The sequence below is a fragment of the Macrobrachium nipponense genome, chromosome 41 (assembly GCF_015104395.2).
Source record: "Macrobrachium nipponense isolate FS-2020 chromosome 41, ASM1510439v2, whole genome shotgun sequence".
NCBI lineage: Eukaryota > Metazoa > Arthropoda > Malacostraca > Decapoda > Palaemonidae > Macrobrachium > Macrobrachium nipponense.
In genome coordinates this window covers 24,072,406-24,096,617 of record NC_061102.1, presented here as the reverse complement: position 1 = coordinate 24,096,617, position 24,212 = coordinate 24,072,406, and the positions used below count along the sequence as shown (strand labels likewise).

The window sequence follows — 24,212 nt, the reverse complement described above, 5'->3', positions numbered from 1 at the left end:
ATCTTCGCTGCCTGTACCAGCATCAATAACAATTACTATCAGAGGTGGACCTCGCATCAATCGCTGGAATATCTTCAAATACACTGACAACTTCACTTTTCTTATCAATATCTTACTTGAGAAAGATCTAACTAACATGACTTTGTCTGCGTTAATTTTTTATCAGCATTTAGAGCTGACATCTTCATCATTTCTTCGTTGCAATTTTCACCAACTGCATCTTCTCTGTGTTCAACAACTAGAGCATCTCGTTATCTTCCGAAACTTCTTACGAATGAAGACCATATTCTTTGGAAGTTTGAATTTCAAGTTAATGGCCCCTGTGGGCTTGTTCCATATAATTCGTTTATCTTCGGGATAATAATAATAATAATAATAATAATAATAATAATAATAATAATAATAATAATAATAATAATAACACTAGGCACGATCCCAAGATCCCTGAAAAGGAATCTAGAAAAACTACAGGCTGAAGTAGCTCCAGGACTCATGCAGAAGAGTGTGATCCTAGAAACGGCGCACATAGTAAGAAAAGTGATGACTCCTAAACAGCAGGCAGGATGCAACCCGGAACCCACTATAATACCACCCAATCGAATTGGAGGAACCACATAGCAAGCGAATGTCCGGCACTTGCACAGAACCAGTACAAAAAGAGGCATGATTCAGTGGCAAAAGCCCTCCACTGGAGCCTGTGCAAGAAACACCAACTACCTTGCAGTAATAAGTGATAGAAAACGATCAGGCAAGAATCCTCTGGGACTATGGCATCAGAACAGATAGGGTGATACGTGCAAATAGACCAGATGTTACGTTGATTGACAAAATCGAGAAGAAAGCATCACTCATTGATGTCGCAATACCATGAAACAACAGAGTTGAAGAGTATAAAAGGGGAAAAATAGATAAGTATCAAGACCTGAAAATAGAAATAAGAAGGATATGGGATATGCCAGTGGAAATTGTACCCATAATCATAGGAACACTAGGCACGATCCCAAGATCCCTGAAAAGGAATCTGGAAAAACTAGAGGCTGAAGTATTTCCAGGACTCATGCAGAAGAGTGTGATCCTAGAAACGGCGCACATAGTAAGAAAAGTGATGGACTCCTAAGGAGGCAGGATGCAACCCGGAACCCCACACTATAAATACCACCCAGTCGAATTGGAGGACTGTGATAAACCAACAAAAAATAATAATAATATAATAATAATCATAATGTTGCTAAAATTTCACAAATTACATATTATAATATATTAAAATATATTTCTATATAAAAACAGACTTTCGAACACCGAACGGTGTATATATATTTTAATATAATTGTGAATTCTTTAACAATTTGTTCTTCACAAGACAGAATTTTTTAACAACAACAACAACAAAAACAACAATAATAATAATAATAATAATAATAATAATATAATAATAATTAATAATTAATAATAATATGAAGGTAGGAGACCCTCTCTTAAACATGTTTTGTTAAAGATGATGGCAGCATCAGTGGAATTGATTTTATATATGGTCTTTTCAATTCTTCTTATTTTCTCTCTCATCAGGGCTGATATTTGCTATAGCTGGCCGATGTTCATATCTTGGTTAAAGAAATGTTTTCTAAAAATACTAATTTATTGTTATGATAACAAAAGTGATTAACAAATCTTAGTAATGGAATTCCAACGTTTCCAACCGTATCATCGGTTCATTTTCAAGGAAAGGTGAGCGTGAACTGATTGGAATGGGGTCGTCGGCGGTATTTATTGTGTCCCAGGTGCTCTGTCTGATGGGCGCTGCGTTTTCATTGGCTGAACAAGCGGATTAAAGTCCCTGAGTCAAAGCAGCCGTCTTGCAGAGGTGGAAGCTCGCACTGCTCTTCGCGTGCGGACGCTGGAGGCTGGGAGCATAGTATTGGGCAGGGGCACCTGATTGGTCCGTTCGATCGGCTCTATGGTGCCGGCGGGCAGCGCCCTACGTGCCACCGTCGGGAGGAGTGAAGTCTCTTGAGTGGTGTTAAGGCTGGGTCTCTCCTTCCCGATGTGTTTAGGGCCTCTAAGAGGCGGAGGCGACGGTGGTCTGCTGCCTTATCGATAATACCAATATTAGGAATAATGTCCTTCCGAGTTATCCTGGTATTGTGGACGTTTTTTGCATGATTATGGATGGCGCCTTCCTGAGCGTGGCAGGATATCCTCTTTGGAAAATCGCATCGTTGTCATACCAATGTAGGCGCGGGGCATTCCCGGACAGGACATTTGTATTGGTAGACAACGTTAGTTTTCTTGAGAGGGTCCTGCATCACAGGGGCTGGGGGTTGTTTTTCATAATCAGGCCACTGGTCTTCTTGCTTTTCTAGTAAATGATCAATTTTACTTTTTTCGCAGGGTCCCGTGGGGGAGACATTCCTTTCGATGATGTTACGAAGGGCTCGTTCATCCTCTTTGTATTTCTTGTGAAATACTCCCTTGTAAAAGAGAGTGACGTCTTCAAGGGCGACGGGGCGAGGCTCCTGCTGGTACCACTTATCGATGTTTCTGCGAATGGCTTTTTTCGATGTGTGATATGTGCCCAATAGACCTGACGTGACGTTGATTGACAAAATCAAGAAAGAAAGTACCACTCATGGGACACCCGAGTAGATGAGATAGAAAGAGAAAATTTTCATAGGTATCAAGACCTGAAAATAGAAATAAGGATATGGGATATGGCAGTGAAAACTGTATCCGATATCACAGGAACACTCATACGATCCCAAGATCCCTGAAAAGGAACCTGGAAAAACTAGATGCCGAAGTAGCTCCAGGACTCATGCAGAAGAGTATGTTACTAGAAACGGCGCACATTGTGAGAAAAGCGATGGACTCTTAACGAGGCAGGATGCAACCGGAACCCCACACTATAAAAGCACCTAGTAGAATAAGATGACTGACAGAATATATTATTATTTCTTTGAAAGCCTGAATTTCTAGTCAATTTCCCCTATAGACCTGTCCTATCTGAATGGCGGTTTATATTTGGAATAATAATAATAATAATAATAATAATAATAATAATAATAATAATAATAATAATAATAATAATAATAATAATAATAATAATAATAATAATAATCATCACTTTATTTCGCATCACAATTTCGCCTCTGAAAACCAAGAACTGCATTTTCCCTTTACCCTATCATTCATTCATTATATTATTTGCACTCGATCAAAACGTTCAGGACAAAACCACCTCCATCTCCTGATGTTATCTTCACTGACGTTATCTCAGACGCACCTTGAATTACAGGTTATTTTTTTATGATACCACTCATCGCATTCACATCTATCCGACCCTTATCTTTTCCCTTATCAGACCGACAAATGTGACAAAACAGCTTTCCCTTTTTATTAGCCAAGATGTAGTATCACCGAAACTCGCATTTTCTATTTATTGTTTCAAAGACATTGAAAATGTAAACTTGGTTCGCTCGATATGCACGAGCAGCCATCACGGGCGTCCGCTCTCTGTTGAGACTTATTACATTCTTGTGGTTATGACTGGTAGGCCCTTTTCCTATCTCTGCATAATAGCCTGATCTACTTGAAAGCAGTCCAAGAATCTTGGAACTTACGTTCAAGGAGTATAGGTATTTGCTCGAACGTAAGGGAAAAAAAAACAGGTATGCAGTATAAATACCAATGTCTTTAACATATCAAAGCTTGAATTCTGAACAACACAGATCCTATTAGTAACCAAATATCACACACTGTTTACCTATTATCCCAAATCTACCAATAACCTGATCCCACTAAAGCATGGTTGACAAATTTTACCAAATTCGGGATGTCAAGCCAAGCACTGAGGCACTTTCGGTTGGAGCAACAGGTTCGAATCTCAAAATCAGGAGACACAACAACCAACTTTCATATTTGCGTCAAGAATCTTTGCCTATCACGCTTGAACTCTACCATACGATAGTCAGACACAAAGAAGTCGGTTTGGGTTTTTAAAAAAGAAGAAGAAAAAAAAGTCAAGCTTCTTCCAAAGGGATGTCTTCCTGTGTGGCACATGTACTGAGGCAGAAGTTGTGCATTTCATTTTAATCTCCTAACACTGAATGTAGGTATGGTAGTCTCACTCAGTGCATGAAGTGGCATCCAAATAACATGGACTGAACATGTGATGAAAGGGGATGAACAGCAGGATATGGATTGGGCATGAGATAAAAGGGAGAATAGAACTAGATATGGTCTGTAGTACAAGTAGACGAACACTCAGTCCAAAAAATAGTAAGTTATGGAAGTGGCAGGACAGATCGGCAGCAGGAAGTGCCCAGGGAAATCAAGGAAAAAGGACACAGAAGAACATAATATTATGAGCATATGTGAATTCAAGGTGCGTCTGAACAAGACAGACAAGATCATGGGAAAGACGTCATACTGAACTCCAAAAGAGGTTAAAACAATTCCACACATTGTGATGAGGAGTAACACATGCACGGTCAGGAAAAGATAAGACTGACATGTTGTTCAGCTTTGAAGCATTTCGACAGTTTATATAAGATGGTATGACAGGTCATGGGCCAACTTTTCTGTTCCGATTACATCATCATTTGATGAAAATACGAAAGGCCAATTTAGAAGCTCTCCCCCATCCCCCGCCAAAAAAACGAAATAAAAAAATCTGATTAAAATTGTGCCTGGTTTGGTTTAATAAACAGACACAGGTACAGCCATACAGACACACACTAATATATATACTATTACTATATATATATATATATATATATATATATATATATATATATATATATACATATATATATATATATATATATATATATATCTATATATATATATATATATATATATATAGTAGTGTATGTATATCATGGGAGCAAATGTTGAAATGAATTTTAGGCTTGTCGAGTTAATTCTCCTTTATGGCATGAAGGTCCGATGTCGAATGCAAACGCAAGAAAAAATAGCTGAAAACCGCTTGCAGGAACTGTGTAGTGGAATAAGGAAAAAGGAGGCCCGATACCTACGAACTAAAAGGATGCAACAAACTTCCAAAACAATTACCTAAAGTTGAAAGAGGGATCGGTGCATTTCGAGGTGATCTGAACTCGTGAGGAAAATGGGAGTTTATGATAAAATTTGTATTTCTTTAGTATTACCGAAAGGAAACAAGACACCAAGGAAGGGCTGCTGCCTGATGGAACGCAGGTGGCGTTGGAATACAATAATAACCTTTCATAAAGAGCTTGCTTGAAAGACGCGGTGAGAGTCGTAGTGTGGGGGTCCATCTGTTTAGACACATGAAACGGCCGACGTTGAATCTGCTTCTCATCTTTGATTCAATAGTTAAAAGGATTGAAGGACTGACATGGCCACAAGTGTTGTTTTATTTACAATATTCACTGGAAAGTAGTATGTGTGTACATATATATCCACGAAATTATATATATATATATATATATATATATATATATATATATATATATATATATATATATATATATATATATATATATATATATACACATAATATATGTAGTGTATATCCACGAAATTATATATATATACGTATACAAACGTGTATATATATAACACACGGTCACATAAACAGCCGTCGAGCGCTGGAAAGGAAACAAATGACGACTACAGATGCCTACAGACCCCATCGGATATAGCATCCGAATCCACATTAGCAGCATTATCCACTATCCTGGAGACTTAATGACAGGGGAAGATAAAGAACCCTAATGATGAAAAAAACGTTCGTCCATTACGATAATCCGGCGCAAACTGCAACCGTCGCCATAATTGCAAATAATTGTGCCTCGCTAATTACGCTGGACGAATGACACGGAGGGTAATTAAGGGAGGAAATATTAATGCGAGAGATCCAGAGAGAGAGAGAGAAGGCGGAGCGGATCGTAGAACCATACATAAAAAAAAAAGGGAGGGAATTGGCGCAGTGCACCGGCAATCAGCTGCACTCACCTTTTTCATCCATGGTGGCGGTTGTATGGAAGAAGCCTTGGGCTATCCGAACGAGTTCCCCAAACGCGAACGAGCGAGCGAGCGAGCGCAGTAGACGAGCCTCGGCCTAGTAGCGCCAACGCACAAACACTCTTTCTCTCACCACTGTTACTGACTACACCTGACGCTGCTCACTGATCTAGCAGCGCAAATGGACTGACTCTTCTTCCCTTAGACCATGGTCCCAGCCCTTATAACACTGACGAACGTACGCACGGACGTCACTAGCTCTTTAGAGACGCGGATCTTCGCTGGAATGGGCGAAACGGGTGCGTGGGACAGGCACAGGTGAAGTATGAAATTAAAGGACGGCCAATTTTTTCACGAACACTTGGGTGCATTAATAAACACGGGGTGAGGATAAGCAAACAGGAGGCTGATACTAATTGATAAGGCAGTGCATAGAAGAGAACTTATCTCGAATCTCAGGCTGATAAGACAAATTATCAACGTTAGATGAGGGCTACGAAATCAAATATTTAAAAAAAATAAATTTCTTTGGTAGCATTTTTAAATCAATTAAATTCTGGAAAACACTGTTAAAAATACTGTTAACAAATACAGTGAAGTGGTTAAAATGTCTAAGAGACTCTTGAATGTTTTTATAAGTTTTTGTGACTATGCTGGTGATTCTGCTGTTCTCTCTCGTTATAGTTAAGTATACCTTAGTTTAACCAGACCACTGAGCTGATTAACAGCTCTCCTAGGGCTGGCCCGAAGGATTAGATATTTTTACGTGGCTATGAACCAATTGGTCACCTAGCAACGGGACCTACATCTTATTGTGGGATCCGAACCACATTATATCGAGAAATGAATTTCTATCATCAGAAATAAATTCCGAGAGAGAGAGAGAGAGAGAGAGATTTTTATTAACATAATGCATTGTTTCGTTTTTCTTCCAACAATACAGTCTATTTCTGCTCCTTGACAGAAAATGTTCATTCTATTTTTTGCTATTTGACAGAAAATGTTAATTCTGTGTTTGCTACTTGACAGAAAATGTTAATTCTGTTTTTGCTACTTGACAGAAAATGTTCATTCTATTTTTGCTACTTGACCAAAAAAAAATTTAATTCTATTTTTGCTACTTGACCGAAAATTTTAAAAATTTAATTTAGCTACCTTACAGACAATATTCATTCTAATTTTGTTACTCGATAGAAAATGTTAATTTCCGCGATAAAATTAACATTTGACCTCTACAATCCATAAAGATATCTGAAGGTGGGTGGCATTCAACTTGAATAAAAAAAAAAAAAAATAAAAAAAATAAAAAGAGCTAAAACGTCGCATGTTATTTTGAGCAAATGAACACTTGCGAGAATCTATTTCAAGATGGTATTTTGGACCTCCATCTCCAAGCATCAGACTTTATTTTGTTGGATTTGATGAAATTTAGGCTTCGGAGCCAAGCGGTGGGCCTCTTTCGGCCATGCACCGCTTAAGAATGTGACAAGAAGGACTTGAAGTTTGGCAGCCGGATAAAGCGATCCAGATAATAAAGGAGAAAACCCACAGCTGCTGTAGTCCTACTATTAAGTAATGACTGTGAGGCTAGTCAGCAAGACTGAGGACAAGAAGCGACAATGGCGGCTACGTAAAGGGACGCTCCAAAAAACACCTTTTAGTAATGCCTACAGTGGCACCAAGTGAGAAGATGCATTGACGGCACTAGCTCCCTGCGGTGATTGTTCGTTTGTATGGTGTTTTAACGTTGCATGGAACCAGTGGTTATTCAGCAACAAGACCAACGGCTTTACGTGACTTCCGAACCACGTCGAGAGTGAACTTCGTCACCAGAAATACATATCTCTCACACCTCAATGGAATGCCCGAGAATCGAACTCGCGGCGCCACCGAGGTGGCAGGCCAAGACCATACCGATCACGCCACTGAGGTGCTCCCTACGGTGATGCATCAAACATTACCTGCAGTGAAGTTTTAACGAACCTGACGTCCCCTTCCCTACAGGCATTTTCATCTTTCTCTTGAGACCATCTTGACACTGACAATCTAATAGTCAGGAAAACTATAGTAGACTCACATCAACGGTGCATTTGATGTCTAGGCCCGTCCCTTTCGACGCTCCTGATTGGCTGTTGATAAGCCAATGACAGGGCTGGAAACTCTCAGTCTCTCTCGAAAGTTCACATGGGTAGGATCTATCTTCATCATCTCCTGACGGATACGTCTTTCAACAGCATCCCTCAGGAGAGGTGGAACATAGCTCCTACCCATGTGAACTCTCGAGAGAGACTGAGTTTCCAGTCCTGTCATTGGCTTATCAATAGCCAATCAGGAGCGTCGAAAGGGACGGGCCTAGATATTAAATGCACGGTTGATGTGAATCTACTATAGACATTCGTGGCCTTGTCAAGAACTATCTTGAGCTATTTCAAGTCAAAATTACTCAACCTTGATCTTATCATATGTTATCTTGATTTCCGGGCACTTACTAACAATTTTGATCTGAACTCAGGCAAACTCCAGCAAACTGATCTTATCGAGGCTATCTTGAGTCAGTATAGCTTACATTATATCAGGATTTTAACAGGGTAAACTGGAGTTTCTTGAATTCACAATCTTGATCTTATCAACTGCTCTGCTGAGTTAAAAAAAAAAAAAGAAAAAAAAAAAGTCAATCTTAACCTTATCAACTGGTATCCTGGGCATAAGAAAATGGCAGTCAATCTTGACCTTATCAAAAGCTCAGGCAAATTAGTCATTCCTGACCTTATCAAAAACTATTTTGAGTTCGGGAAAACTGCAGTCAATTGTGACTTTATCAAGAGCTATCTTGACGTCAGTAAAATTACATTATATCCTGATTTAATCTAGAGCTCTCTTGAGTGCAGAAGAACTACAATCAATCATGACCTTATAAAAAGTGGTTGTAATGCGCTCAAGAAGACTGTAATTAATTTTGACTTTATCTACTAGATCAATCTTGAGTTTAAGAAAGCTAGGCAATCTTAACCGTACAAAGAGCTACTTTGAGCTCAGAAAAATTGCTGATAATCTTGACCTATTCAGGATCTATGGAATCTTGGACTCAAGAAAACTAGACAATCTTGCCCCTATCAAGAGCTATCTTAAGCACCGGATAACAACTATCAATCTTTCTTAACAAGATCTATCTTGAACTCAAGATGACCACAGTTAATGTCTATTCAGGTAAACGTAAAAACCTAAATACTTAAGGTCTTTGAACTAATAACAGTGCAATCTCATCCAAATGAATGTGATAAAAAAAAAAAAAAAAATCCTCGCCTGAGAAAATAAAAGAAAATTCAGAGGAAGGAGGATAAGTAAATTTAAAAAATACTCAAGAGCAAATGTATAAAATTGTAACACGTAGGAAAAATACTCAATCGACATCCGATGCAACTTGCAATGCCTCTGACCTAACTAAACTACCCTCTTTATAATTGTTCGTGCCTGCCCAACGCCACCCCCCTCCCTCCCCCCGCATTAAATGGGACACATGGGCATGGCCACAACACAAAATTTCAACCTGCAACACAATTCGAAGGTTCTTCTCCATCTAGCCTCAAGTGATCGTCTTCATCCGTCTCATTCTGGTCGAAACCACAAGTAGCGGTTGCACGATGACCACCACCGATGACGAAGGAAAGTTGTCTTCGTTTGCGGCAGGTTACGTTTATTTTGGACAAACACTCGCGTTCGCTAACTGTACGCTTAAGTAAACACACGTTTGTAACCCAAGCAGTTTGTTTTATATAATATATATATATATATATATATATATATATATATATATATATATATATATATATATATATAATTTTTTTTAATTTTTTTTAATTTTTTTTATTTTTTTTTTTTGGTTGTAATTTTTCCCGTGCTCTCATATTTAGTTGTAACTCAGCGGTATTGTTTTACCTTTGTACGTAGTAAATATGTCGCAAGAACAAGAAAACTATATATATATCTGTATATATAATGCATATACATTGCTATATTTATATGTAATATATAAATACACATATGTATAAATTATACATACACTATCTCTCTCTCTCTCTCTCTCTCTCTCTCTCTCTCTCTCTCTATTATATATATATATATATTATATATATATATATATATATATATATATAGAATAACTTGATCACGAAGAATATAAAACGTGATGGTATGTATAACTAAAGGTTTTTGCCACGAAGGAAAAATTGAAAGCGAGATAGCCAAGCAATTTCGTTCGCACTAGACCGAAAGTGCTTGGCTATATCGCTTTTCAATTTTTCCTTCGTGGCAAAAACCAAAAACCTTTAGTTATATATTATATATATATATATATATATATATATATATATATATATATATATATATATATATATATATTATGTGTTACATTATATAATCAGACAAATATATAAAGTTTTCTTGTTCTTGCGACACACTTTCTACGTACAAAGGTAAAACCACTGCCGCTGAGTTACAAACTAAACATAAGAGCACGGAAAAAATTACAACAACAATAATTACAGTTCAGGAAACGAGTTAAAACCAGTACACAAAAGATAGGGACCAACTCAGCTTGCGATCATTCGAAAACAAGCTTAAAAATCTCTTTAGCAAAAAAAGGCGTTAAGTTTGTACATTCTTTGGCTTATATTTATTAGGTCACTGTGATATTTTCTTAAAGCTTTTATATATATATTTATATATATATATATATATATATATATTATATATATATATATATAATAATAATTTCAAGGACGTATGGACTGTGGTGTATTATAATTTGGGATGAAGTTGCAAGCCCCGCACCCTGTCCTAACAGAGGTTCCAGAAGTTCGTGGACAGTGGACAGACAGCCCTCTGATATTCAAGAGTGGCTATCTATCCTATTAATGTCCTGAATCAACGAGATATGAATCCACACGGAATCGAGATTAGCAGACAGAATACAACTGAAACCTTTCTGGTTTAATTCTATTCTTAGGAAATGCTGTAAACTAAATGATTATAGTTCCTTGAAACTATTATTCTATGATATAGCAGCAAAATCAATTGTTGATAAAAACACTGCCATTTTGTTGATCACCGGCTAAATATTTGTCTTGTTTGCGGATGTGTTATAAACACAACAATAGCTGTCAAAATATAATTGTTCGTTAGAAAAATAAATTAGAAGCACAAAGGATGTATATCAAATGTAGATATACAAGCAATAATTCCAAGTATGTAACTAAAGAATTTGTAAACTATATGTTTAGATTTTTATTTATATTGATTTTGTAGGAAAATGTTATTCAAGTTTAAAGATAAAAAAAACCTTTCTGGATGCAGACTGAAAAGTTCAACTGCAAAACTGGGGAGGTAGGACCACATTAGAGAGCGAGGTGAAAGTCACGTGCTGCTAAGACAACTGGGCTAACCATAGCAATCTACCCCTATACTTTCCACTAGGACTTAGTAGTGCAGCGGCATAGAAAACCAATTGTGCATTTTGTGATGGAAAGCACCAAACATAGAGGAATGATCAATATTATAATGGGGGAACATTTTCAGATATGGAACCACTTTTGTAGTAATCCCAAAGTCGCCGCCATATTGGATTTCAAAATGGCGGCTTAAAAATCTTTAATTACAGATAATTCTGGTTATATACCAGCTAGAAACTTGGTTTTAGTGTCTAGATATACATATTTGAGGTCAAGGAATTGAATGGTTCTAGTTAGAAGTTGATTTGGTGACGCCATATTGGATTTCAAGATGGTAGGCTAAAAAAAAGAGAAATTTATGACTGATATATTTTGTTCTGTGTCAGCTATATACTTGATTCTGGTATTTTTCTTTCTATTCCAGATTTCAACCATGTCGAAACGGTTCAAGGTAGTTGATGTTTCCAAGTCTCTAACTCCCACACCAAAACTGGACTGGGAACTCTGTGTTCTGTGTCAAGCTGATATAGAAGAGTCCCTACAGTGTCCTGCTGCAACTAAAAGAAAAGATGCAGGTGCTGGATACAAGACATTTGAGGACAATATGTTAGCATTCAGTGAACTAGGTGAGCTGCCACAAGATATGGACTTACAACAACTAGATGAAGGCCAAGGGATAGCTGCCACTCTGGCTGCCCACCAAACCAAGTGGCACAAGTCATGCAGGGTGAAATACAACACTACCAAGCTACAATGGGCACAGAAAAGAGGTCATTCTGAAGGAAGCCCTGCCGCCAGTACAAGCACAGATGAGTACAAGCGAACTAGATCTAAGGCAGCTTGTGTCAAAAACATACGCAATCGTCTATGCTTCTTCTGCCACCAACAGCTTGGTTCAGAGTTTCATCAAGTAGCGACACTGGAACTAGATGAACACGTTCGCAACGCTGCCGAGTTTCTTGAGGATACCACTCTGTTAGCCCAACTGAGTGCTGGGGATATGGTGGCAAGAGAGGCCAAGTACCACAAGAAATGTTTGACATCCCTATACAACCGCGAGAGGGCAGCAAAAAAAAAACACTTGCTGAGGAAAGCCAGAGCAAAGTAGATGTCATTTCAGCAATAGTCCTGTCTGAACTGGTAACATACATAGAGGAAACTGCAAAAGAAGAGGACACTGCTCCTGTGTTCAAGATGGCAGACCTCACTAAGCTGTACACAACAAGAATGGAACAGCTCGGCATTGTGCTGGAAACACGAGTCCATACAACCAGACTCAAGGAGCGAATCCTGGCATATTTGCCTGATCTGCAGGAGCACAGAAAGGGACGAGATATCCTGCTGGTGTATAAGGAAGACATTGGCATGCCACTAGCCAAAGCATGTCAACATTACATTGACAGTGATGCTGTGCATCTGGCACGAGCTGCCCGCATTATAAGGAAGGATATGTTCAGTCATCTCAGCCTTTCAAGGTTCCTTCTCAGACAAATGCCAAGAGAGTCTGTGCCACAACTGCTGCTGACAATGGTCTCCATGATGCTAGAGGGTGCAGGCATCAAAAACCAGGCACGTCAATCATCATCCTCAGCATCTTTGACCATAGCTCAACTAATCAAATACAACAGTGTGAAACATGAGAGAAGAGGTGCAGGCACAGACGTGCGACACAGCATCAGTCAAGAGACTCCCTTGCCAATATATCTTGGCTTGATGCTTCATGCCCATACGAGAAAGAGGAATTAGTGACACACTATCTGGACTAGGGATCAGCATTGCATATGATAGTGCTACGGATCTCTGCAGAGCTGGGCAATGGGACATGTCAGCACTTTCAGATGGAAAAGGTGGTTTGCCCCCCAAAGCTCCGCAGTAGAGTGTTCACCACAGCAGCTGTGGATAATATAGACCACAATCCCAGCTCCACGACAGCACATGACTCATTCCATGGAACTGGTATTTCATTAATACAACATCCAGACTATGACAATCAAGGCACAGACCGAGGTATTGTCATCATCGGGGGTATCTCCAATGTCAAGGCTGTGGATGACCTTCCACGGTATTATACAGTGTACAGCCAGTTACTTCACCTGCCCAAAAAAACCATGTACCAGCTGGAACCCAAGCGTCACTGCAGAGGAATCCTGCACAAGCTGAGCTCGATAAAGAGAAGAAGTGGCTCCAGACTGTGAAGGATGCATGTGACAGTGGCGATACGCAGAATCCAGGAAACATTTCGTGGGCTGCACATCATGCAGAGAGCCAAGCAGCCCAGCATACAATATCACAGTCACACCCACTGCTTGCTACCCCTCTTCCATGACCAAGCCCACTCAGTGGGCAATGATCCGTCATGCCATGGATGTAGTGAAAGCAGCAGTCAATGAGCTAAATCCTGGACAGATACCCGTCATCACACTGGACCAACCACTGTATGCAATCGCCAAGGAGGTGCAATGGAACTGGCCAGACACATTTGGTGAAGATCTATTTGTAGTAATGCTAGGCGCTCTACACACAGATGGCAGCTTGGAAGACAGCAGGAAACTGGCTGCAAGACAGTGTTGGACAGAGGCCATTGTTCAGGCAGAGATAGCCAACAACAGGCACAGCAGACTCCTTCCTGCATGCAGCTCATGTCAGCCGTACAAAAAGACGCGCCCACCAAGTAACTGCTGCTGCCCTGCACATACTTCAGCACCATGCATATACTAGATACAAAGAAAGAGCGACAGCAAGAGTTAGGAACTATTGCAGTTTTGAGGCATGGTGTGACATGAGAGCAGTAGCATGTCCCCAGTTTCAGTACTGGGCCCATGTACTTCACCTGGAGTCTCTATAACTCCTCTTCATACGTTCACTTAGAGAGTCGAACTTCACACTGTACATGGACACCCGACCAGAGCTAGCTGCATGGTTTGCTGCATTGGATCATGTCCACTATGCTCGCTGGTTTCCAGTGCACATCAGGGACATGGTTTTGCCTTGCAGAGAAACATCCAGATGTTGCTGCCAACAAGTTCCATATGGGCCACTTCACATCCAAGAAGACCAGGCATGCTTTTTCCGCCATTGCCTTAGACCAGGCACATGAGCAAAACAATGCCATGGTCAAAGGTGATGGCGGGGCAGTGGGTCTCACTGAAAATCCAAGTGGTGGCTGGCCCTGAAGTTGCTCGGGTCATCACAGAATTTGAGACCTCACAACAACTGCACCAAAGAGGAGAGCACACCCACCACCATGAGCAAACCAACAGTGTACAGAAGAAAATTGTCCAAGATGTTTGTGCACTGACAGCAGTCATCGAGGAGATGGGCAACCCTTTGAAGAAGAAAGCACAGATTTGCTGGTCCTAGACACACAGGAGATCCTGGGGCCCAGCTGCAGTAGAGAGTGTGCGTACAGCTGTGCAGATGGGGCGAGATCAGTTCCATTTATTGTGAAGGAACGTCTGGCGACAGATCCAAACCAACTCAATGATGTCATCAAACGCAACAAACTTCCATTATTTGCATCCATCAAGGGGAAAAAGTGCCAATAAGAGCAAAGCAACAACTCGCCTCTGCAAGGAGTGATTCAGAGCTTTTCTCCAGGACTACATCGCATGCCAAACCAGAGATGGCGATCTCGAGCAGTTCTTCAAACATGAGAACAGTGCACACCCGCCTGCACTATCACAAAATGGACGGATCCGCTTTTGGTTCCAAATCTGACTTGCTGAGGCCTTTGGAACAGCTTGTTGAACCAACGTCTCACCCACCACAAGTCTCTTCTGTGATCCTCGATGGGGCTGCAGTGGTTCAAATGCTGAACCCTGGCCACAGCAAAACATTTCTTGACTATGCCACAGACGTATTCGTTCCATACATTCTGTCACAGCTTCAAAATCATTCTCGTCTGGATCTAGTGTGGGACCGCTATGCAAACTCAGGCAGCTTGAAGGCAACTGCAAGGGCTAACAGAGGCAAGGGAATCCGCAGACGTGTTTACTGGCACTGCCGGTTACCAGAGAACTGGCACACATTCCTCCGTGTCGACGAGAACAAGGAACAACTCTTCCGCTTCCTGTCTAAGGCAGGTCATGGAGTCCATCAATGTGCCAGAGAAACAGCTGATTGCTACTGACGGTCAACAGGTAATCTGAATCCCCCTGTTTATATCATATGTCAATACATGTACCCACATTGTCATGGATCTGTATATTAAAAATGTTTTTAATTTCATATAGATTTTTTGATGATCAGTTGACCGCCCTTCACCAAATATATGACATTTTATGCTTATTATCAATATGTCATTGCTGTACCACCCTTTGAAGACACAGCAGCTTGGCCCCATGCAATCAGGAGGAAGTGGACACGCGCATGATGGTTCATGCAGCAGATGCTGTTAAATCTGGACCACCGCAGAATACTCATCCGTACCGTGGACCAGATGTGGTGGTTCTTGCTGTGTGGATGGCCCAGGAGCTACATGAGGCAGTCGATGAACTATGGCTAGCAATTGGTACTGGCAAGAGCTTCCGCTACATAGCAGCACACAAGCTGGCTGCTTCACTGGGGCCAGACAAATCCAAGGCACTGCCAGTCTTCCATGCAATCACAGGTGTGATACAGTCTCGAGCTTTGCAGGTCGTGGCAAGATAACTGCATGGGCAGTATGGACATTTTCCCACCCCCCGAAGTGACAAATGCATTTCTGACCTTGGCATCTGCACCAAGTGAGATTTCTGGGGACACATTGGCAACCCTGGAGAGATACATAGTACTCCTGTACGACCGAACATGTACATGTTCAGAGGTGAATCTGGCAAGGAAGAAACTCTTTGCAAAGAAAGCGCGATCTATTGAAGCAATACCTCCAACACAGGCAGCCCTAGAACAGCATGTGAAGAGGGCAACGTACCAGGGTGGATATTGTTGGGGGCGGGGCAGTTCTCTTGTCCCACACTGCACTCTACCATCACCATGTGACTGGGGGGGTGGGTGGAAAATGACGGACAGTTTGATCCTTTGTGGACAACACTACCAGAAGCTGCCAAATCCTGCTATGAACTGATCTCTTGTGGGTGCAAAAAAGGTTGCAGTGGGAGATGCAAGTGTAAGAAAGCAGCTCTGAAATGCACAGCACTATGTGGCTGTGATGGTGATTGCTCAGACTGAATTGGAACTGTGCAGAACTTACGTGTTATTGAATTGATTGATACGCAAGTTCTCTTGCTTGTCGTGTGTATATTACATGCATATAAAATGTGCCAATATAATTATGGGATTATCACTTGATTATTAGTTGATAATGGAATTGAAACATGTTTCATTACAACTATTAATTCCTTGGATTCACATTTGTACATAGAGACACCAGAATCAAGTATAGCTGGCACATAACCAAATATATCAGTCATAAATTTCTTTTTTTTTAGCCTACCATCTTGAAATCCAATATGGCGTCACAAATCAACTTCTAACTAGAACCATTCAATTCCTTGACCTCAAATATGTATATCTAGACTAAACAGTCTCTAGCTGGTATATAACCAGAATTATCCGTAATTAAAGATTTGTAAGCCGCCATTTTGAAATCCAATATGGCGGCCACTTTGGGGTTACTACAAAAGTGGTTCCATATCTGAAAATGTTCCCAATATAATATTCTATCATTCCTCCATGTTTGGTGCTTCCATCACCAAATGCACAATTCTTATGAATTTGTTTGCTATGCCGCTGTACTATAGAGGCATAACAACTTTCATATCCTCATGAACAATAAACTGACAGAACAACGCACTAAGTCCATTTGGCAGTTCTTATCCTTCTTTTCTCTTTTGTACAATTTTGAATTAAGTTCGGGGTTTCCATTTTTCTTAACTATCATTACATTTTGTTAGGTTCGGGGTTTCCATTTTTCTTAACTATCAGACTCCATAACTTAAATGGAAATCACATTATTTCCTTTTTCAATGCGTGTCTAAAATGCAAACACTGCAGGAACACGTAGAAATGGAATCCAGCAAATAAAAAAATTGTGATTAACTAATTCCCTAACTGACCACTGGGATTAGAATACTAAAATTGGGCCTGACAGTCATATGATAAAAGAAAGGGGGGGAGGGAGGGTGGGGCGCCCTTGCGGTTTATCTGAGAATCGGTGACATCACAGTATGGTGCTCGATGCGGCCAAAAGTATGCAAATGAGCCTGCTTTCTTGTCACATGTTCTAGATTACGTCATCAAAAGTCCTCCAAATGTTTGAGAATTAAGCATTGATATTTTTACAACATTAAAGGTAGAGAAACAAACCACACAAAAATAAAATTTGTATTAAATGGCGATATATATGTTCGATTTTATGTCTACTTTCGTGTGGTGTGTACACTCAAACTGAAATGTTGAAAAAGGCCTACAAAGGTCTGTGAAAACAAAAAGACCACGTCGTCAATTGAAAATTCCTAACCAGACAATAAAACATTCATAAGACTGTGGATTCCATAAAGGTCATCAAATAAAGGTTCACTTAATAAAGAATGAAAGAGAAAAAAAGTGAAGTATATCTTAGTTTACCAGACCACTGGAGCTTTGATTAACAGCTCTCCTGGGGCGGGCCTGGCCCGAAGGATTAGATATTTTTACGTGACTAGGAACACAAAATGGTTATCTAGCAACGGGACCTACAGCTTATTATGGGCATTGAACCACATTGTATCGAGGAAATGAATTTCTATCACCAGAAATAAATTCCTCTGGTTCCGCGTTGACCGAGGCGAGAATCGAACTTCGGACCACCGGATTGGTAGCCGAGCGCGAAATGCACTAGGCCAACGTTGAACTGAATGAGAGAAAAAGGTAGTGTACTAAAATAAACAGTCAAAAACAACTAAAGGTGATGCTGAGTGAAATCCGAATTATGCAGATTCACAAGGGGCTATAAACGACGTGGTCTCAGAAACCTAACTATGCCAGTAAGTGAGGAGTGGATTCAGCTCTAATTCCAATATTCAAATATGAAATAGCGTTTAGTTCATAATAAGATTGTCCAAAAAACTATATATATATATAATATATATATATATATATATATATATATATATATATAGTATATATATATATATATATATATATATATATATATATATATATATATATATATATATATATATATATATATATATATATAAATCAATAACTTGATCACGAAATATATAAAACGTGAGGCTATGTATAAATAAAGGTATTGTTCACAGAGGAAAATGAAAAACGAGAAATGCCGAGATCTTTCGGTCTTAACGACCCTGAAATATTTTACCTTTATATCTATCTATATATAGATATATATATATATATATATCATATATATATATATATACACACATATATAATATATATATATATATATATATATATATATATATATATATATATATAGTATGTTTGTATATATCATATACATATAAGGGACAAATAATCCTCTAAAAAGTAACCTGGGTACTCTAATGTATCGAGTTAATTAATTAACTCAGTGGTCTGGTTAAACTAAAGTAAAAGAAAAAAACGAATGTATCACTTTATTTTCAATAAACTTGAAAAACTTCTGAAAATTATTAGTAAACTTCATGGGAAATGATGTACTATATGCTTTGAAATCACAATTTCATACATTTGTTTTCCTGGTTGAGTAACAGTGTAAAACTTAAACTGCAAAATGCGAAACACAATTTTACAAAACTAAACATCACGGAAACGGAAGTTTTTTGATACTGTCATCATGATACTAAACCTCTAGCTGGAAACTTTTTCCAACATAAAGCTGCGGAAACTTCTTGGGAAAATAAAACCCTTTGCCAAAAAATGTCGTCAGTAACAGGAACCAACAACAAATTGCCGTAAAATCTACAGGGTTCGACAAACACCCCAAGTGTTCGTCAAATGAGGCGACAATAAACAAAGTCAAGCCTTCTGTGTAAATATCAGTGAAGGAGTAAGTGGCCAAAACTCTAGCGGACAAAAGGGAAATGACGTATGAATATCACGCCCACTCTTCTTACACTCAAAGTTATCTAGTCACGCTTGCTTTTAAACTTGAAACCCCATTCCATACAATTCAATGAACTCGCGGACAAACACGATGATATTCCAGGCTCTGCGCCAAAGTGACTAATCACTCTGAAGGAGAGCAAACAAGACAAGGAAAACACAATGAAGGCAGGACACAGACACAAAGCAGCCGAGTGATAATGACACAGCACCAACGAGATATTGTAAACGTAACATCTCCCAAGAAGGGGAATGTCATCGGAGCGACCTCCCTCCCCAAGAAGGGAACATCACAGGGGTACTACCCCGCCCCGCAGTAAAATCAGTAATGAATTACAATCGATCAATGCGACAAAGGACACACCAGCGCCGTAATACTACTAATCTTATTCGTGCTGTGATGCTAATATTAACTAGGATAACCCAGATGCGTCTTGTTACATATGTCGTGTAATGATGGCATCACGCTAACGACGCGAAATTTGATCAGGCTCAGGCGTCAACGGAAGACGGTTGTTCTGGAAATGCCTGATACCAGACAGTCTGAGCGAATTCTTACTGAAAACAAGAGGGAAAATGCGTATATAAAGTACGACTGTCGTGGAAATTGAACAGGAAGATATGAACTAGTCAAGAGTAATCAGGAAGACTTATTGTTATGAATTTCATGGAGAAATGGAGAAAGTGAAAGAAAAGGTTAACAGAAAGCATTATGGATCTCTCTCTCTCTCTCTCTCTCTCTCTCTCTCTCTCTCTCTCTCTCTCTCTCTCCTTATATATATATATATATATATATATATATATATATATATATATATATATATATATATATACACACATATATATATATATATATATAAATACATATTATATATTATATACACACACACACATATATATATATATATATAATATATATATATATATATATCTATATACATATATATATATATATATAATACAATATATATATATATATATATATATATATATATATATGTTATATAAAACACCATCATGAAAGGAAGCATAAGTAGTTATCTCTGTATCAATCTCTGGCATCATATACAAAATGCACAGGTTCGAACCTGGGGTGGGGCGGGGCAGAAGCACTCGCCATACATAATACCTTCTAGGTGAAATTGATATTAAAGGATATATATATATAATATATAATATATATATTAATATATATATATATATATATATATCGAACTACATATGTCCTTTAATATCTAATTCGCTCTACCTCGGAATTAATATATTTTCATATATGCTTAACCGAGGGGGGAATTTTATTAAGCGATAATAGAATTGGCCATCGACAGGCGCGAACCAGCGACTTCCCAATCCCAGGACTGGCAGTGAAGCCCTTAAACCACCCCGACACCGCGCCTGCCGATGGCCAATTCTATTAATCGCTTAATAAATTCCCCCTCGGTTAAGCATATATGAAAATATAGTTAATTCCGAGGTAGAGCGAATTAGATATTAAAGGACATATGTAGTTCGATATATGTATATGAATCACGGTAATGTGATAGACTTATATATATATATCTATATATATATATATATATATATCTATTATATATATATATATATATACATAGGCATGTATGTATATTTATCTATATATAAGATATATAATATATTATATATATATATATTATTTTTTTTTAAAGTATATGAATATATAGGCATGTATGTATTATATATACTATATATATATATATATATATATATATATATATATATGTATATATAATATATATATATATATATATAAACGCGTTTGTACAATGCACAATAATTGTCGCATTACTCTGTCTGCTGAAGATATACCTACATTCCCAAAATAATTAATTCAAAAGTAAGGTAAACTAAAAATCAATTCTAATTATTAAATAAAAAGGAAGCATAAACCTATCCTCTGATCTTGTGCAACATGGCACTTGGAGAATTGAAAAGGGGAATTAATAATTTGTAGCCCATATGCCCCACCACGGTACTACGCGGACAACAATACTGCCATTCAAACGGGCAACTTGCGTAACCATTTTTTTTTATTTAAAAGGTGGATGATAATTCTTCTAGGGTGTATATGGGCTCCAAGATGGGGGGACAATTTACCACACAGAGAGAGAGAGAGAGAGGTGGATGATAATTCTTCTAGGGTGTATATGACCACCAAGATGGGGGGGGGGAAATTTACTACAGAGAGAGAGAGAGAGAGAGAGAGAGAGAGAGAGAGAGAGAGAGAGTTAAAAGGATTAGAATGTCTCAAAGACTTATTAGTCCATCCGAGGAGACATCGCGTGCTCACTTATCTCTTGGAGCATGTTTTACTGTTCATACACAGCGTCCTAATGATTTTGTCTAGCTTTCTTTTAAACCTTCCCACACTGTTGCTGTTTAATCTTCTGGAGAGAGAGAGAGAGAGAGAGAGAGAGAGAGAGAGAGAGAGAGAGAGAGAGAGAGAGAGAGAGAGAGAGAGAGAGAGAATGTTAAACTTCTTGGGAGCCTCAATATCTCAACACAGAATTATTAAAAAGAGTCACTGAACAGAATAAAAGGCAAACTCTTCTACATATAGATTCACATGGCATGAAGTCCTGATCTAACTCGAATGATCCTCGAGCAGCCAATTTCCACACAGTACCCGTGAGACTGGAACTACGTATCCTGAGAGTTAATCCTTTTACTTTGCCATTCATTATTTTTATCATATCATTACTCGGTTGACCCGTGTCTTCAATTTAGACGTACACTTTTAAAGAATACAATTATTTGAAAACTATTAATATTCTTTATTTAAATTTAGAGTTTTTTTTCCGATTCAATAATATTCACGTCCAGAGAATTTTGCCTTAGCTGGAGCCGATTCAAATTCCACAATGGACGGGTTACAGATTTTATGCTATTCATTACCACCTGAAATTCCACTCAACAGGAATTACTATTTATTGAAGTACATCTCGTCAGAGGAAAAGAAAATAAATCGAGTGGACATCAGTATAATTCCATCAGGTCTGGTGCATGACGCAGTAACAATAAATTCTACTGCAACTGCCAGTTTCTATCAAAGGACCAAACATTTAAGTCCGATGGACTTTCTCGCATACTCTATAATCCATTCTACTTTTTGCAGCCATTTACCGTAGATGAAAACCTGCCGTAGATGTAAACCGTTTTGCGTTAATACCAACTCTGCCCAACAAATACTAGACTTCAGTCCCCAGCGACCTTTACGCCCAAGGCTGACAAACACTGACTGAAACCCATATGCAGTACACATAGATCCTTGACTCAAAGCCATAGATTAATTCTCACATATGGGCCTGACCTACATTAGCTTATTTCAGATACATCGAGGCCTATCAAGAATTCCATCATGGGGAATATCGACGTCGTCAACTGACTCAGAATATCGAGTCATCCAACGCTTAGATAGAAAGGGGTCCACATTCACACCTTGGGGGATATTTATGCTACAGGTAAGCTGCGGTTGGGGTTTACAGAGGCCGCGAGTTATATCTCAGGTCTACGAACCATAGACTGCTCAAGCCACGACAAAAGCTACGGTGGAAAGTAGCAAGTTCATGACAGAACATTCCCTCGAGAAGTTTATTCAATCTGCCATATCGCCTCTATGCAGGTGACAGCGATCACTACTCGATCTACCCTGAATCTTCACGGACTCTGTGTGATTTCAACGGGGCCTGATTCCGCATAATTGTAGTTTTCATATTTGTCTTTCTTATACCAACTATTACAGATCTCTTCCAATCTACACTACAGCTGTTATGTGCGTACTTTTAGGGAGTGTAACGAAAGCAGGAACTTGTGTAATGAAAAGCAATGTCGTAGAAAAATGAGACGAAATATAACGAACAAATTGATAAACAAAAATTTCTGCCTGAGTTCTATGTGAGATCAAGAATGAATAATATGAAAGAATAAAACCTGAAAAAAAACTGATAAAATAAGTTACAGAAAGCCGTGATCAGAGCGACGAATCAAGGGTATCACACAGTCAAAATAATTTTCAAACCCATTTCAAACAAGGAGACTGACACATCTGACCACACAGTTTAACTGAATCCATTGACCTCTCTCTTTCGGCTCAGGGTGTCAAATCAGTGGTCAAGGAATTTGAGAGATATTTTACATTTTAACGCTATCCTTACTCATAGTATTCATACGTTTTACTATACATGGGATGGATGTTTCCCATTTTGTTCGGTCATATATTAGCATTTTACAGCATTTCTATATAATTACCTTCTTCCAAATCGAATTGAATTGAATATAAAATTTAGGCCAAAGGCCAAACAGTAACTGGGGACCTCTAAAGGTCATTCAGCGCTGAAATGGAAATTGACAGTACAAGGTTTGAAAGGTGTAAAAGGAGGAAGACCTCGCAGTTGCACTATGAATCAAAATGTTATGAAAGGGTGCTGGGGGCGAAGTCATGCTGCAAAGAACCTTAAGTAATGCCTACAGTGCTGGTTATTATCTACAAATATCAGTTACTCTACTCTCCATTCAAGACCCATTTTCTCTCCCAAAAAACATTCTTTTCCATCCTTTGCCTCTTCTCCTCATCACTCTCCTCACCTCTGGCCCACCAGACCTTCCTGTTTACATTTCTGCGCCCATAAAAACTCTTAACAGCTCCCAGCTAATTACCTCTATCATAATACCGTCAGCATCCTCCGCTTTGCC

At 38.9% G+C, this 24,212-nt stretch overlaps 1 protein-coding gene across 2 annotated transcripts in view; it reads right to left on the bottom strand.

Annotated features, from left to right (window-relative positions):
* The window catches only part of LOC135212608 (sodium-independent sulfate anion transporter-like), a 245,240-nt gene that overhangs the window by 205,736 nt on the left and 15,292 nt on the right, over positions 1-24,212 (bottom strand). The window contains exon 1 of one of the 2 annotated variants that reach the window (XM_064246178.1): positions 5,995-6,191. The exons of the other annotated variant lie outside the window; for it this stretch is intronic. Coding sequence (XP_064102248.1) covers positions 5,995-6,007 — 13 coding nt within the window. The 5' untranslated portion in view covers positions 6,008-6,191. Of the gene's footprint in view, positions 1-5,994; positions 6,192-24,212 lie in introns of those variants that run through there. 2 annotated transcript variants of the gene reach the window in all.